Genomic DNA, 16,188 nt, shown 5'->3' on the forward strand with positions numbered 1-16,188 from the left:
ATAAGGGGTGGCTGTGGAGGGTTTCCCTTGATATGTCTTTGCCTCGGCGAAGGCATGGTTGTAAGCATGTGCCATCACCTCAGAGTAAGTCTTCCAAGTGTTGGCATTGATCATGTACTTAAAGAAACAATTACGTAGGCATGTCGTGAAGGCCTTGAGGGTGGTCTTGTCATCTGCCTCAGAATGCAGCAAGAATATTCATGGCTGAAACGACCGTCATACTCTCGTAGTGACTCGTCCGGCTTCTGGCGAATAGTGTACAAGTCATCTTCATATTGCAAGCGATCGGTCTGGAAAATGTGTTGAGAGACAAACAGTTTTCTCAGTTTCTCAGTTCCTTAAATGTTGAGAGACAAACATTGATCAACATGAGACTTCTCTCAACCCAGCTGTTTCGACCCGAAGCAGGAGAAGTGGAGGAAGACACCTCCTTGCAGAAGGGTTGGAATGATCGAAAACCGTTTATCGTGACTGCCAAGACTTCCTAAAACAACGTCGAGAGAATCCCCTCCACATATGCTCGAAGATCAATGACCCAAGGGTTTCAAAAAGACTCGGTCCCCTCCCACGACCCAGGCCAACTGCCAATCTAGGGAAGGAAGGACAGGTCCCAGAGGAACATGAAGGTACATGAGACTCTGAGGTATTCCAACAGACTCGCCCTAGAAGTCAGTACGACAAGTCCAAGGAAAAACCACATGCCCTTACTCAAACTTTCCTACTTCCAAGAGGCAATGGGACTTACGAAAGAAAATTCCAGTGGTACATGACTCCACTCAGGACCCCCTTGTCCTACAGCTCATTGAGGAAGTAAACAAGTTGAAGGTCGAACGTCAGGCCGAGATACCTGACTGGAACCAGCCCAGGCCTGGCCCTCTCAAGTGATCGGTCACTTGTCGCACTGTAATTGGCTTCTGATGTCGACACATGTCACATTATAATTGGCCTCCATGGTTGGAGGGAAATTCTTCTGGGTTCTTGACGATATAATGTTAACTAGTGCTCAGTAGTTTCGGGATTGGTCAAGTAGGGTACAAACAGACACGAAACAAGGGGAAGAATTATTGCAGTCTCAACCTTATTAGGTATCTAGCACACAATCGTAAGGACTAGGGTTTGAGTAATTCTCCAACAATACATGAGTTATCATTTGGATTATTTCCCATGTGTAGATGATATATAGCATGATCAATTAGGGATTAAGGTATTGACACAATTCATTCTGCACTTAATCGGATATCCAAGATGTTGCAGTTCAGCACAAATGCACTCCGATGATGATTGAAAATGCTTGGGGAAATGTTGGTCAAGACTCAAGTATGTTTTGCTAATTTATTGTTGCGATTGGTTGGCAGTCAAGACCGGAAGAGCTATCCAGGGATGATCTCGTTTGCATAGTTTGAGTTTAAATTATAACAATATAGATAGCAAGCCTCTCTAGCACATGAGCTGCAGGCTTGAAGCATATTTCACTCAATCATGAACACAACAATATATACAACAAGCTGGAAAATTTCCAAATACTGTTCCTAGAAATAGAAGAAATCGTTCGCGAACTTGTTTCAAGCAGTTTATTTGACTAATAATTATGGTTTGCAATGCATAATGCTGTAATATTATGAAGTTGACAAAAAATGTTATCACTCTTGTCGACGTGTTTGTTACAAGACCCGCAAGAAGGTTGCCCCCATTTAAATTTTGTGCACAGATATGAACAAGAACAATTTTCTCATTCAACATATTACTACTAACAATGTTTCTATAAATCGACAAAAATCCATAATCATCAAACCTACAATGTCATACATTTCCATTCCATGACATAAACAAAACCATAAATTAGAAAAAAACAATACAACAAAAAAACTCATTGTATTCATGTCCTTGCGAATTGTCGGATTCATCGCATTCATCGCAGTGCAAAATGCAACATAACTCTGTTTTTGCTCTGTTTCCACCCAACTCACCCAAGAAACTGGTACACAAGCTCCAAAAGCCCTCTCATTTGAGCCCTGAGGGTCAAAACCCTTCACACTGCCCACAAACCCATCTATGTTAAGCCGCCTCTCCTCCGCCAGGGCGGCCGCAGAAGGAGAAGGCCGGCTTTTGGGCCGCTTGTTCTTGATGAAGCAATCGCTTATCTGCTCCTCAACCATGTCAATTGTGGGCCCATAATTCCTCTCCAAAGCCATCACAGTCATCGTCGCAGTTGCCGACTTGCATAGGCTCGTTGCCGTTGGCGGAGGAGAGGGAGTTCTGCCGCTGGGGCTGGGGGAATTTGGGTGTGAAGAGAAAATTGGAGAGGTGGTAGTGGGCTTGGTGGAGGGAGGAGTAGATGTGGAGAATGTGGGTGGGGTCAGCGGTGCAAGGTAGCTGTTTGGCCATGAGGGTTGCTTGTTTTAGGGAGAGGATAAGGTCGAATAATGGTGGCGATGGTGGTTCTGGGTCTACTTCCGCCATGGATTCCATTGGAGAAGTCTCAATCTTTGCAGTGATCAGTATCTGTAGAAATCAATCAACCTGTTGTGTTAACTAGAAAGTGATGAAATTAACTGGAGAGTGATGAAAGTTGCTTCTGCTTCTGCTTCTCCAATAAGTTGTTTGCTTACCGGTGTGACGACACTCGGAGATTCTAAGGATCAGACATTGCGTTTTCAGTTTGGGTTTTTGTTTTGATTCTCCAACACAACTTGTTAGGCTATCTTCATGGTTGGTCAAATGGCTCGTTTTAGTCTTTTGATCCTCTAAAATATTAATATTTTAATTAACAGTACAATGTCATATTTGTTTCCATCTCCAACCAAGAGTCAAAGGGCCATAAGGCTCGTTTTAGCCTTGTCATAAAAACCCGTCTCCAACCGAAGGCCAAAGAGTCATAAGGTCAAACATAATTTATTATTTAAAAATTACAACTTAAATTCAAATCCAACGACTAAGTGACGTCAGCTAGTCGTTGGTAGCTGACGTCAACTAGCCGTTGGATTTGAATTTATTTTTTGCTATAAATAGGGTGAATAATAAGCTATAATTCACATAACTTTAAATTCAATTTATTTCAATTCAATATTTTTCAATTCAAGTTTACAATGAAATCCAACACAAAACAAGTCTGGCCCAAGTTGTGAAAATATTAAAGACAAACACCCCCAAAAGCTCTTAAACTTTTCCAAACAACCAACCTTCCACCTGCAATTTTCGAACTCTAAACACTCACCCAGCTCACAGCCCCTCAAGTTCCTTCCTTTTTTTACCATTTCGAGTAAAATCAACACAGCAGCAGATTTAGGCCTTCAGATTGTGGCACGACGGAGCTCCAACGATGGCTCCACGAGCACGAGGCAGAAAGGTTCTACCTTTGTTTCATTTTCTCAACAGTTTCTCGCCTTTTCCCGCACTTTCTCGCGCGTATTTTCTGACATTTTGGCACTTTCACTTGGTATTTGCAGAAGGATACTCGAATGGATGCAGCCATTGATGCGACGCGTGAAATGGGTTTTGACGAGAAACTCGTTCGTGCTACGGTGAATGACCTACTGAAGGTGGGTTTAAATTTTAGTCTTCTGATTGTGTTTTCAGTATTTTCTGAGAGGAAATCGCATTAGGGTTTGGGTTTTGTTTGAAATGTGAAAAGGGTTTTGCTTTCAGGTTTATAAGGGAGATAATAGGACAGAGAATCCATGGCGATTTATCGAAGAGGGTTCTTATACGCTATTGGTTGAGCAACTTCTTGAGAAAGTAGAAGCCCATGAGGCTGCTGAAAAAAGGGTAAAGTTGATTGCTTGTTGTTTTTGTGTGCTGAACTTGCTTCCCTTTTTGGTACATTGTGCTCTAATTCTCTCTGGCCCTTTGTAATTATGTTGTGTGATGCCCAGAAAATCTGTATCCTTTTTGTTAGTTTAGCGTAAGAACGAAGCATGTTTGTTTCTAAGTCGGGGTATTATCAGTCCAGTAATGAGAGAAGTTTAAGTGGCACATGCATAAAACCCAAATTTAGAAGGGAGAGAATCTGCAGAGAGTGGTGTATGAGGGGAAGATTTGTGGCGTAAAATATCATGGGAAGAGAGAAATTGCTGAAAGCATGAGTTACAAACTCTCCACTGCCATCAAAGTGAAACACTTTAGTTGAGGAAGAAAATGAATTATTCACGTAAGCTGAAAATGCATCAGTTTTATCTCATGGGAACAACCAGGTACTGTTATCCACAAAAGGCACATAACACCGATGACCATGCATCACTATGAATTTCAGCAAAAGGAATAGTAGATGGCTTGGAAAGAATGAGCATCAGAGATAAAGCGGCAATGGTTATCTTGACAAAACTGATTTACAAAGATAAAATATGCGGTGATGTCAGGAAGTATATTAGACAAGTTAAAGGTTTGGTTTTTGGCAGTTAAAGTGAAAGAGCCAATGTGTCTAATAGAGGGACAAGAACTATTACCTGTTTTAATTGGATCTTGGCCATGACAGGTGTTAGCGAATTAGCTGTGATATGATTTGTTGCTCCCCTGTCGGTGAGACAAAATTAACTATGGAAACTGATGACCATAGGCTGGAGCCATGAAAGTCGGTGATGGAGAAGGTTCCTTGCCTTGATAAGATAACTTGGCTTGGTGTGGGTAATCCAGAGCAGTATGTCCAACTGTGTCACATGGATGACAGTGGATCTGTGTAGTACCAGAAGGTGCAGCTTGTTGGGTCTGTCTAGGGTCATGGTAACCTGAAGACTGTCGTTGGCTAAATTTCCATGGTGCTTGATTATGTTTGTGAATATTTGATTATAAAATTGTGAAAATGACCATAAGACTGATTGAGATTGCTAATTTTTGTTGCGAAAAGAAAGCTATCGTCATTGGTTTGCAGTGTGCTGCATTGTGTTTCTAGTAGCTGTTATCATGTCCAAGATTGGCTCACTACTAGGCGTCACAATATCCTGCTATTCCAACTTCTCTAAAGTAGGATTGTACATTAAATTGCCCTGCATTTCTGTGTGATAGAACTGCATTGTGTACATTCGTGATGTTGGTTCTCACCTTGACCTTTGTTACTTAATTGTACAAAATTAGTCAGAATTCTAGTCTGAACCTTTCAATTTTAATTACTGTTGGTAGCGTTGAGCATACATTGTTTTCTTTTTCACTTTAAAAGGATGCTGCTTCACAAGACAATAATGCACCACAAGACGATGCCGCTATGCAAGAAGACACTGGTATGCAAGAAGGCGCTGGTATGCAAGAAGATGTTGCTATGCAAGATGATGCTGCTCCGCTAGAAGATGTTGCTTTACTAGAAGATGCTTCTCCGCTAGACGATGCTGCACCACTAGACGATGCATTAGCTGCTGTGCCCTCAAACACTGCCATTCTATCTACTTGCGATAATGCTCCACAAGATGCTGGATCAGTGGCCGGAACTGCAAGGACTGCCATTTTATCTACCTGCTCAGAGGCTGTCAACATCACATTGCTGACTGAGGATCCTTGTGACTCTGCATCACATACTAATGGACCTATCCCGGCATCAATGATTAAAATGCCAGGTAGCTTATCTTCTAATTATTCGTAAAAATCTAGTCATGTACAGTTTCCATTCATCACTACCATTATAAATGGTCACTTGTCTTGCAGATGCCAAGGATGGTCTCCGAGTAGACAGTCTCCCTCCCCGGAGGTCTAGACCTTACTACGGCTGGGTCTGTAGCAGTGACGAGGAATATCCTGTGGAAGTGGCATCGTCTCCATTGTCAGAGTTGGTTAAATTGCTTATTAGGCCAGATAAGAAGAAAAAGCGGAAGTCGAGGTGGGACATGGGACCTGAAGATATGTGAAGCTCTTGCCAATCATGTCACGCTTGTAATATGTAGAAATAGGAGTGTTGTATAGAAAACCACAGGTTTCGAACCTTTCGGCGACAAACTGATAGTATGATCATTCAAATCTGTTTTATGGCGGTCTTACGTATCTTGTCGAAGTTTTGTGCAAACCAGTGCAACTACAGAGGAGAAATGTACATTTTGGAAGCCATTGGAACCCAATTTTTGTGTTTAGAAGATGGTGAAAGCTTGTGGGTGGCTTTAGTTCGTTGGTTCTTTAATGCGAGTAATCTAATCTGACAGGTGATTTTTCATCTTAAAAGTCGGCCTTTTTGCTTTACTTTGATTTTCAAGAGGATTATGGAGATTGGGTGTTGTTTTTACTTTCGGTTCGAAACTCTCTCTTTTCTTAGGGATAATAATTTTGAAGAATCTTAAATTTGAAAATAATTATTAAAATGGTTTCATAATGATGAGATTGTACAAGGACTTATAACTCATGTAATTAAGATTTAAGAGTGTTGGTTAAGCACCTTAAGCCAGGGATTTTTTCTACTAAAAATTGTTAGAAATGTTTTTGATAATCTAAAAGTACTTTTGGTTATTTTTAAAGTACTTTAAAAAATAACCATAATATAAAAATTCAAGCTTGAAATAGAGTAGAAAGAAAGGAAAACTAATGAAAAGGGCTTGAAAACTTTGAGTTTTAATGATAAGGACAAAATAAAGGGTAAAGTGAATAGTACCAGGATTGACTTTTTAGTGTAAAAATGTGGTTTTTCGTTAAAGTGAACAGTACCGGGTGTTTTTCGTTAAAGTTCCCTAGAAAGAATGGGAGAAGTTTTTCAGGAATTCGGTTTAGTACATCAAGTGTCATCATATAATTGGTTAAAAGTTTTTTTTTTTTAGTTTCCAACCAATTTTATTATTACACTTCTTGTATCGAACTGTGTTTCTGCCACATTGAAAAATATCTGGTGAAATAGAGAGATTGTCCTAACCTAGGGGACAATTATATTACTGAATCCTATGTAAAAGTGGCTACATTGTCTCATCGTAATTAATCCGAGGTTCACACTTCAACAAAGAAACAAAAAATAATAAAAAATATCAAATTACGCGCGTATTTAACCCAAACGAACCTGAAAACAGATATTCCCTCTCTGCGTGGAGCTTTTCTCTCTAAACGGATAAGACTCCCTCTCACCTCACTGAGACTCCGAAAGCTCAAACTTTCACACAAAAAGCTTCTCTCGACCTTCAATGGCGCTAGGGTTTCATCTGAATTAGAACCTCTCGCCGACTACCTACTAGTTAAAATGAACTTCTCGGCAACTTTTCGAGGGAATTTTGTTCCCTTATCGCAGTGCAGTTCTTGCTGCGATCTTCGTTTTCAGCCCTGTTTCGCTTCCGGAACTGGTTCATGGGGAAAACGGCACCGTCGCAGAAGCAGCTTGAAGCTCCAGGTTTCAAGGTAAGGTTTTCTCTGTAAAATCTCACCAAATTATTACCAAATTATTATTGTTCTTGTTGCTGTTTGGAATTTGATTATTGTGGTTAATTTAGAATTTTGAGGAAGCGAGAGGTTGTTTGTAGAGTGAGTGAGACAGAGACAGAACCGGATAGCAATAACGATGAGGTGCAATTTCAAGTTCTAATTTCGTTAAATTTTGATGTTAATTTCTGTACATTTTTTTTTCTCAATTCTTATTCATTTTGATATGGTAGGAAAAAGGACATGGAAATGAAGGTGGAGATTCTGATGCTGCCGTCCATCACGATTCGCAGCCGGTAGTTGCAGACCAAGCAAACAATGATGCCGAAACTAAGGCTCAATTTGGGGTCCAGGTAATGTCAGTCAATTGAAAAAAATTATTTTCCCTTACATTTCAGAGTTTTGTGATGTACTTAGTGATACAAATTGTTTTCTTTGTTGTTTCTCATGATCGAGGTAGTAGTATGAATAACCATTCATTAGTTATACATGAAAATATTGTCCCTTGGAGTTCAGTATGAAATTCCGTGGCAACTTTTCCATTAGATATCAAATCCTCTAACAGGGGGTATTGCAAAATTGCTCTGTTGACACTTATTGTGCTGAGGTTGTGTTTATGACAGGATGTTGAAAATGTAGAAGTTTCAAGTGGATCGCCTCTTCCAGGTGTGAAGGTGATTATGAAGTTCCTTGATGTTTCTTGTGTAAGACATCTTTTTTTATATCATCTCTTCTTTTTAACACCCTCTTCTTAATAATTTCTTGAACAGCCGCAACTGGGTGAATCCATGCGGATTCCCAAGGAAACACTCGATATTCTTAAGAACCAAGTTTTCGGCTTTGATACCTTTTTCGTGACAGGCCAGGATCCATATGAGGTGAATTGACTGATTGCATTTCATTTTACTTTTTATGTCTATGTCAATTTCTCCACCGGAAAGAAGTGAAGAAAACATAGGGAATGGCAATGCGTGTATAACCTCAGTTGTTGGGTATTGGGTAAAGCTCCTTTCAATATTCCAATGGAGCGTACGGATTTATGCACGCTTATTTGTGGACTTAAAACTATCCTTCAAAGAGTAATTGAGAAAATACAGATAGTAGCAAACCATTGGAATGGTAAGATATGCTTTCTAGCCTGCCTGGTTGAAAATCTCTGATTTTGTGTTACCTCTGCCAGAGTGGAGTATTGTTTAAAGGAAACCTGCGAGGAGTGCCTGCTATAAGTTACGAAAAGATATCAAAGAGACTGCAGGTATCTATTTCTATACTTCATTTCACAGTATAAACTTATGATTGCTTCCCTATTAACATCTGCACAATCTGTTTGTAGGATAAGTTTGGGGATGAATATAAGCTTTTCCTCCTAGTCAATCCTGAGGATGATCAACCGGTGGCCGTTGTAGTTCCACGAAGGACATTACAGCCAGAGTCAACTGGTGATTCTTTAGCTAATTAGCTCCTGCCCTGTTACGGGATTTCTGTGGAAGTTGTAGGCAGAAATCAATCTCTAAAGCTTATGATTTGTTCCAATGATGGATTTGGTGTCAATCTTGCAGCCGTCCCAGAGTGGTTTGCAGCTGGTGCTTTTGGATTGGTCACATTGTTTACCCTACTTCTTCGAAATGTTCCTGAATTGCAGTCCAATTTACTGTATGTAATTTTCTTTTCTTGTATATTCATTATACTAAATAGATAGATAATAATGCACACTCATGATAATATGTCCCAGGTCAGCTTTTGATAATCCTGAGCTGTTGAAGAATGGTTTACCTGGAGCCCTTGTAACTGCAGCTGTTCTGGGCGTGCATGAACTCGGTCATGTTTTAGTTGCAAATAGCACTGGAGTCGTGCTTGGAGTGCCATACTTTATCCCCAGTTGGCAGGTGAATTTCATATGAAGAAAGTGCCCCCAACCCCCGTATTTTTATAAGACGACTGGACATATACTAAGTAATTATCTGTGTATATCTGCACAACAGTATCTTTACTTTCCATATAGGCTGGTTGTTGTGAATTTTATTTGTCACTAGTTTTTTTTTTTTACGATCTTGTCACGAGTTGAAAGAACTGGTAGGAGAAGTACAGAAATTATAATCTAACTTATGTCTTGCTTCTCATGAGGCAGGCATTCTTGCTTCTACGTGTGCATACTGGTTTAGTTTGATTTTCTTCTGCTAAAACACAGACAAATTTTGATGAACTGTTTGCTGGCAGATAGGCTCTTTTGGTACAATTACAAGAATTGTGAATATTGTACCCAAGCGTGAAAATCTTCTGAAAGTTGCGGCGGCAGGACCCTTGGCTGGATTTTCCTTGGGATTTGTCCTGCTGCTTTTAGGATTCTTCTTACCACCTGGCGATGGCATTGGCGTTGTTGTCGACGCTTCTGTTTTTCACGAGTCTTTTCTTATTGGGGGTACTGGTAAGCACTTCACTTTAGAAATGTAGTTCATGCTTAAACTTTGTGTGTATATGTTGACTGTAACATTCATTTCTCTTACAGCAAAGCTTCTTCTCGGTGATGTGCTAAAGGAAGGCACTCCCATATCTCTTAACCCTCTCTTGTTATGGGCGTGGGCTGGACTCGTTATCAACGCTATTAACAGCATTCCGGCTGGAGAGCTCGATGGGGGCAGAATTTCGTTTGCCATTTGGGGAAGAAAGGTATGCAATTCGAAGTTCATCATGACTTAAACCAGCAACTTGAAGGCCGGAAATCTGTACTGATCAATCGTTTCATTCAACAGGCTGCAACTCGCATCACAGGTGCTTCAATCGCGCTGCTCGGATTATCATCCCTAGTCAGCGACGTGGCGTTTTATTGGGTAGTTTTGATATTCATCTTACAGAGAGGGCCGATTGCTCCACTCTACGAGGAGATCACAGATCCTGACGACAAGCACGTTGGCCTCGGCGTATTAGTTTTGTTCTTGGGATTGCTGGTATGCTTACCATACCCCTTTCCCTTCGTAGACGAAATCATGACGAGTTTCTAACGGAAGTGGCTCATGCATACATACTGGAATCAGATACTAGTCGATACATACGTCGTCGTTCAATAGCATGGATTGTTCACCATAAGGATAACAATCAGCCTATATGTTTCTATTAATAAAAGTGAAGTTATTTTTTAGTTCTTTTATTATGATGTATGTTCAACATTGGATATCAAAGAGGGAGGACTAGTACAGAACGAATTTACTGTCATTTGATATTCCGGTTCAATATGGCTTGTTGTGTGGTGAGAAGAACAATCAGCCTATATGTTTCTATTAATCAGACGTTTTTGCTTTAATTTTTTTCATTAGGTTTGATTTGAGGTTGGTGGCTCTTATGGAGTTTAGGCAATCCATTACTTGTGAGTTCTGAGGAGGACTTCGGTGGGAGAGAGGAAGAAGTCAGAGAGGTATGGGGTTTAGGTTTAAGGAAGAGAACGATAAAGACGACATCATATTAGACTCAACCAACGTTAGTTAGTAGGTTGCTCACCACAAGATAATAATTTTTGTAAGATCAAGAAAGCATTTCAAACAAGACAATTGGATCCGTCCTAACTAAAAATTTAGACTTCACTGCGAACTTGTTTCGTATGCAAGTTGCGCTTCCAAAGAGATCTATTCACAACCTGTGAATAGGGACGGAACTAGAAATTTCTTCTAGTGGAGACAACCGAAAACAACTAAGAAAATCTTATTATAGTATGGTTATATATAATATGATATTATTGATGGTTACAAATGATGATGTATCACAATTCCAATGTTACAAAAATTTCATTATAGTAGTGAAAAATGGCAAAGTGATGAGAAAAATATTAGTACATGATAGGCGGGAGAAGGTTTTTTTTCAGTTTGAATGACAGAACAAGAGCACTATTGCTCATATAATATTTGATATGAAGTATAAGTAAAATAAATGTATGTTGAATATTAGATACATATATTTTCTTCGAAGATAACATATTATATAATTGTAATTTGCAACTAAACAAACAAATTATTTAAGTGAGGGCATCTGCCCTCAACTCAATGAGACTTCATTGGCCCGTCCATGCCCGTGAATATCAAGAAGAAAAAAAACTGCAATCGTACTTCAAAAGCCGGTGCCTAAATTCTGGTAAAGTAATCGTCAAATTGTCAGTGCCAATGTGTGGATGGTATTTCTGGTGTGGACAAAATAAAAAAACATGCCATTCAAGAGATTGAATAACGTTTCCACTTTTTCGGATGTCGGCACTGAAACTCGTAAAGTTTTTTTTTTTTTTTTTTTGGGTGAACACTCGTAAAGTTTCACTTGACTACCAAACTCTCTTTGTTGTGCTAAATGATGCCGATATGACGTCAACTTTGAAAGATAATGTTAAAGAGATTAAAATTTTAAAATGAATTTGTAAATTAAATAATATGTCATTAATAAATAAGAAACATGTAATCAACGTTTAAATAATAATCTAATCGTCAACAACCACATCATAGTGAGATTGAATTTTTTCAAAAGTGATTCGTTGCAAGCTCTTAGAACTCTCTATACTTAAAATTAGAACAATTCACATTATAAATTACTTCATAAAGATTGATTTTACAAAAAAAATCAATAAATATGATAAAACAAAAGCAAAAATTGATTTTTGCATTCTTCTACCCTTCCACTTTTATATTTATCTCTTGATTTGTTTTTTTTTATTTACTCAATTTTACGATCGAAAACAAAAGAGAAAAATGCAAGATAAAAAAAAAAGAGTGCGAAAATCAATCTATAAAAGATATGACAAGGGCAATTTCAGTGATTATATTTCAAGATTGTTCTTTTGGCTGATATTGCTCAAGATTCCAAATAGAGTAAATTTTTTTATGCTTTTATTAAACCATCGTCCGTGCGACTTAAGCTCATTACTTTATTTTTAGTAAAAATAAATAAAAATTGAGTGTTATTAGACGCAATTGTAGAAACTATTCCGAGTAATGCTACATTTATTATATTTTTCATACCATATTTGTTCATCTCTTTAATAGAAGTAGGGTCTACTAATACATGTGGATCTCGTCTCTATTAAAAAAATGATACAAATATGATATGAAAAATATGATAAGAGTATTATTTGTGTTTGCTTTGGCAAGGTTTCTCCTATTTAGTATTTACTTGGATAAGATTCTTCCATGTCCTAGCAAATAACTTCCTTTTTGGTATTCTTCCTACAATATTTGGAAGTGACTTGGATACCCTAGGAATATGAATCACTTGGCACTTAATGCACAATCTATTACAAAATGTTTCCTATATTTTTTCTAACAAACGATATTATCTACACTAATGAGGTGAGGGAGTGGGCTAGCTAAGTCTTACAATTGGCTAACAATAATGTAGTTCAAATTTGCATTTATCGAGAATCGAACTTAAAACCTATCACTTCAAATGTATGTGTGTATCATTGTAAACACATTTTACATGTGACTAAAATTATAAAGTTTTGAATAAATTTTTGCAAGGAACAGTATTTACCTCTACATCGAATATTATAAATTGTATTATATTCCTTCTTCTGTATAATACTCAGATGTTGCATTATGCTTATATAGGGGGAGTTTGTTGCATTGGACTATTTCGGACTGAACTAGTTTTAGAGATTAAACTGGATAGGCTTAGAATTGACAAAACTTGACTGACTTAGTGAAGCATTTGGTGTAATGTATGACCAAGGAAGAAAATCTCGGTAATATCGGAAATATCGGTAGTCCGAAAACACGGAAATATCAATGGAAATATCGGGATAATATCAATATCGATAAAAATTACATGGAAACCACGGAAATTGTAAGAAAAACTTGGAAATTTTTAATGTAACTTTGCAGGATGTTTATTTAGTCAATTATCTATTAGTTTATCACAAAAAATTGGAAGGAAATGCATTGCATGATGGATTTAACTGATTTAAGTTGATTATATAGCGAGCTGGCAAACATTGTGAGTGTAGAAAATATGTAGTAATTAATGAAAGAAGTTAAAACACACCATAATCATTTATATATAATTAATTAGTACAATATTGGGAGGTTTTATTTAGGATATTAAAAAAAAAAAAGGAAGTGAATAAAATGATGAAGAATAATGTGCCGAATTTGATACTTTAAATTTCTTACACATAAGCATGCGTCTAGGCGTTGAAGTTCCAAATTATAGTATATCAATTAACGATTGAAAATCAATATGTTGAATAAGACTAAACTTTAATTTGGATGCCGATTATGTTTTTTCAAGTTTATATAAAGTAAAAGAATTGAATTTTGGAAGCCAGGAGTGTGTCAATTGTTTTATAATTCGTCCGAATACATATATCAGGTTGCTACTCAACGTAATTTGAAAGTATATCTAGTGCAAGGACTTGTCTTTTTTTGTTGATAAGCAAAGGGTTTGTAGCTTTTTTTGCTAAGCAGTAGAACATATTATGTTTGTTTATTCTTTAGCATTTGATGGTTGTCCACAAATATAGGATAGAAGGCCCCAAATTAGATCTGGCTCTTACCTAGTTGGAGTCACAAGTTCACATGTACCAGCCCTTGAGGCAAAACGTTTTGATTTTCCGGCCAAACCACAGCGAGTTGGCCAGTGTACAAGATATCAATCTCTTCGTCTCATCGAGTAGTACAACTTTCCTTTTTGTTTCACTCAATTTCGTTGAGTATTGAAAAAGTTATACTCATTTGAATCTTACCTAGTTTCCGGCGACCTCAGTGGCTTTCGAGGCATTTTCCGGCCAAAACACGATGAGTCAGACGTCGTGTGAGATACCATTCTCTTCGTCTCTTCAAGGGCTACAATTTTCATTTTTGTCTTCCTTGATTTTGTTGAGGTTTGACAAAGTTATGGCCGTTTAAAGTGGGTGTGGATTTCCAGCCGAAATTCCGATTTTCTCTCCCATTGGGTCGAGTCCCACATCGCCCACGCGAGGGCAGTGAGCAAGCAAGAAGGCCTATAAAAGCCACATTCCCAAGCTGAGAAAAGCATGTCTTGCTCGGCCTTTGGGCTATGATTTTTAATCTCAAAGTTATGGCCGTTTAAAGTGGGTGTGGATTTCCGACCGAAATTCCGATTTTCTCTCCCATTGGGTAGAGTCCCACATCGCCCACGCGAGGGCAGTGAGCAAGTAAGAAAGCCTATAAAAGATTTTCTCAGCTTGGGAATGTGGCTTTTATAGGCCTTCTTACTTGCTCACTGCCCTCGCGTGGGCGATGTGGGACTCGACCCAATGGGAGAGAAAATCGGAATTTCGGCCGGAAATCCACACCCACTTTAAACGGCCATAACTTTGTCAAAACTTAACAAAATCAAGCAAGATAAAAACGAAAGTTGTAGCCCTCGAAGAGACGAAGATAATGGTACCTCACACGACGTTTGACTCATCGTGGTTTGGCCGGAAAATGCAATGGTACCTCACACGACGTTTGAGTCGTCATGGTTTGGCCGGAAAATGCCTCGAAAGCCACTGAGGTCGGCGGAAACTGGGTAAGATTCAAATGAGTATAACTTTTTCAATACTCAACAAAATTGAGTGAAACAAAAAGGAAAGTTGTACTACTCGACGAGACGAAGAGATTGATACCTTGCACGCCGGCCAACTCGCCGTGGTTTGGCCGGAAAATCAAAATGTTTTGCCTCAAGGGCTGGTACATGTGAACTTGTGACTCCAACTAGGTAAGAGCCAGATCTAATTTGGGGCCTTCTATCCTATATTTGTGGACAACCATCAAATGCTAAAGATTAAACAAACATAATATGTTCTACTGCTTAGCAAAAAAAGCTACAAACCCTTTGCTTATCAACAAAAAAAGACAAATCCTTGCACTAGATATACTTTCAAATTACGTTGAGTAGCAACCTGATATATGTATTCGGACGAATTATAAAACAATTGACACACTCCTGGCTTCCAAAATTCAATTCTTTTACTTTATATAAACTTGAAAAAACATAATCGGCATCCAAATTAAAGTTTAGTCTTATTCAACGTATTGATTTTCAATCGTTAATTGATATACTATAATTTGGAACTTCAACGCCTAGACGCATGCTTATGTGTAAGAAATTTAAAGTGTCAAATTCGGCACATTATTCTTCATCATTTTATTCACTTCCTTTTTTTTTTTTTTTAATATCCTAAATAAAACCTCCCAATATTGTACTAATTAATTATATATAAATGATTATGGTGTGTTTAAATTTCTTTCATTAATTACTACATATTTTCTACACTCACAATGTTTGCCAGCTCACTATATAATCAACTTAAATCAGTTAAATCCATCATGCAATGCATTTCCTTCCAATTTTTTGTGATAAACTAATAGATAATTGACTAAATAAACATCCTGCAAAGTTTCATTAAAAATTTCCAAGTTTTTCTTACAATTTCCGTGGTTTCCATGTAATTTTTATCGATATCAATATTATCCCGATATTTCCATCGATATTTCCGTGTTTTCGGACTACCGATATTTCCGATATTACCGATATTTTCTTCCTTGCTCAGCATTTTTAAGTATTTTTGGATATTATATCGCGATATTATCGATAATTTCGAAAATATCGTGATATTATCGATATTATTGATAATATCGCGATATTTTGACGAAAACCATTTGGATAGTTAAAAAAATATCGGACCCCAAAAAAAACGATAATATCGGTGAAATATCGCCGATATTATCGATTTTTTCTTCCTTGCGTATGACTAAGAAACAAGATAATTAACAAACTATATATTATACTATTTAATCCATATCTTTTTAACGCTTTATTATTAGTTCTATTTTTTTTTTTCCTTTCTAGAAACCTCTTCCTCTTTCCCTCCCATCTCCTCTCCCTCTTTTTCTCCGTCTAACT

The 16,188-nt window shown here is 37.9% G+C and overlaps 2 protein-coding genes and 1 pseudogene across 3 annotated transcripts; 2 read left to right on the plus strand and 1 right to left on the minus strand.

Annotated features, from left to right (window-relative positions):
• Positions 1 to 1,963: 1,963 nt before the first annotated feature.
• On the minus strand, positions 1,964 to 2,645 carry LOC126623549 (uncharacterized; annotated as a pseudogene).
• A 506-nt stretch (positions 2,646 to 3,151) lies between these two features.
• Positions 3,152 to 6,135, plus strand: LOC126623529 (uncharacterized). Of its 2 annotated transcripts, XM_050292449.1 has the most exons (6): positions 3,152 to 3,346; positions 3,447 to 3,539; positions 3,646 to 3,765; positions 5,150 to 5,191; positions 5,246 to 5,540; positions 5,629 to 6,135. In XM_050292449.1, exons 1-6 carry the CDS (start codon positions 3,320 to 3,322, stop codon positions 5,826 to 5,828), a joined length of 777 nt encoding a protein of 258 aa, XP_050148406.1. In that variant the 5' UTR covers positions 3,152 to 3,319; the 3' UTR covers positions 5,829 to 6,135. The 2 variants fall into 2 exon arrangements, with proteins under 2 accessions (XP_050148406.1, XP_050148398.1); XM_050292441.1 differs by having other exon boundaries at positions 5,150 to 5,540.
• Positions 6,136 to 6,947: 812 nt separating this feature from the next.
• Positions 6,948 to 10,518, plus strand: LOC126623498 (probable zinc metalloprotease EGY2, chloroplastic). The gene is made up of 12 exons (XM_050292400.1): positions 6,948 to 7,287; positions 7,380 to 7,452; positions 7,542 to 7,661; positions 7,932 to 7,982; positions 8,079 to 8,186; positions 8,489 to 8,563; positions 8,642 to 8,747; positions 8,868 to 8,961; positions 9,041 to 9,194; positions 9,526 to 9,733; positions 9,815 to 9,975; positions 10,059 to 10,518. The coding sequence occupies exons 1-12, from the start codon at positions 7,133 to 7,135 to the stop codon at positions 10,305 to 10,307; spliced, it is 1,554 nt and encodes a 517-aa protein (XP_050148357.1). The 5' UTR covers positions 6,948 to 7,132; the 3' UTR covers positions 10,308 to 10,518.
• Positions 10,519 to 16,188: the final 5,670 nt, after the last annotated feature.

The sequence above is a fragment of the Malus sylvestris genome, chromosome 1 (genome assembly GCF_916048215.2).
Source record: "Malus sylvestris chromosome 1, drMalSylv7.2, whole genome shotgun sequence".
NCBI lineage: Eukaryota > Viridiplantae > Streptophyta > Magnoliopsida > Rosales > Rosaceae > Malus > Malus sylvestris.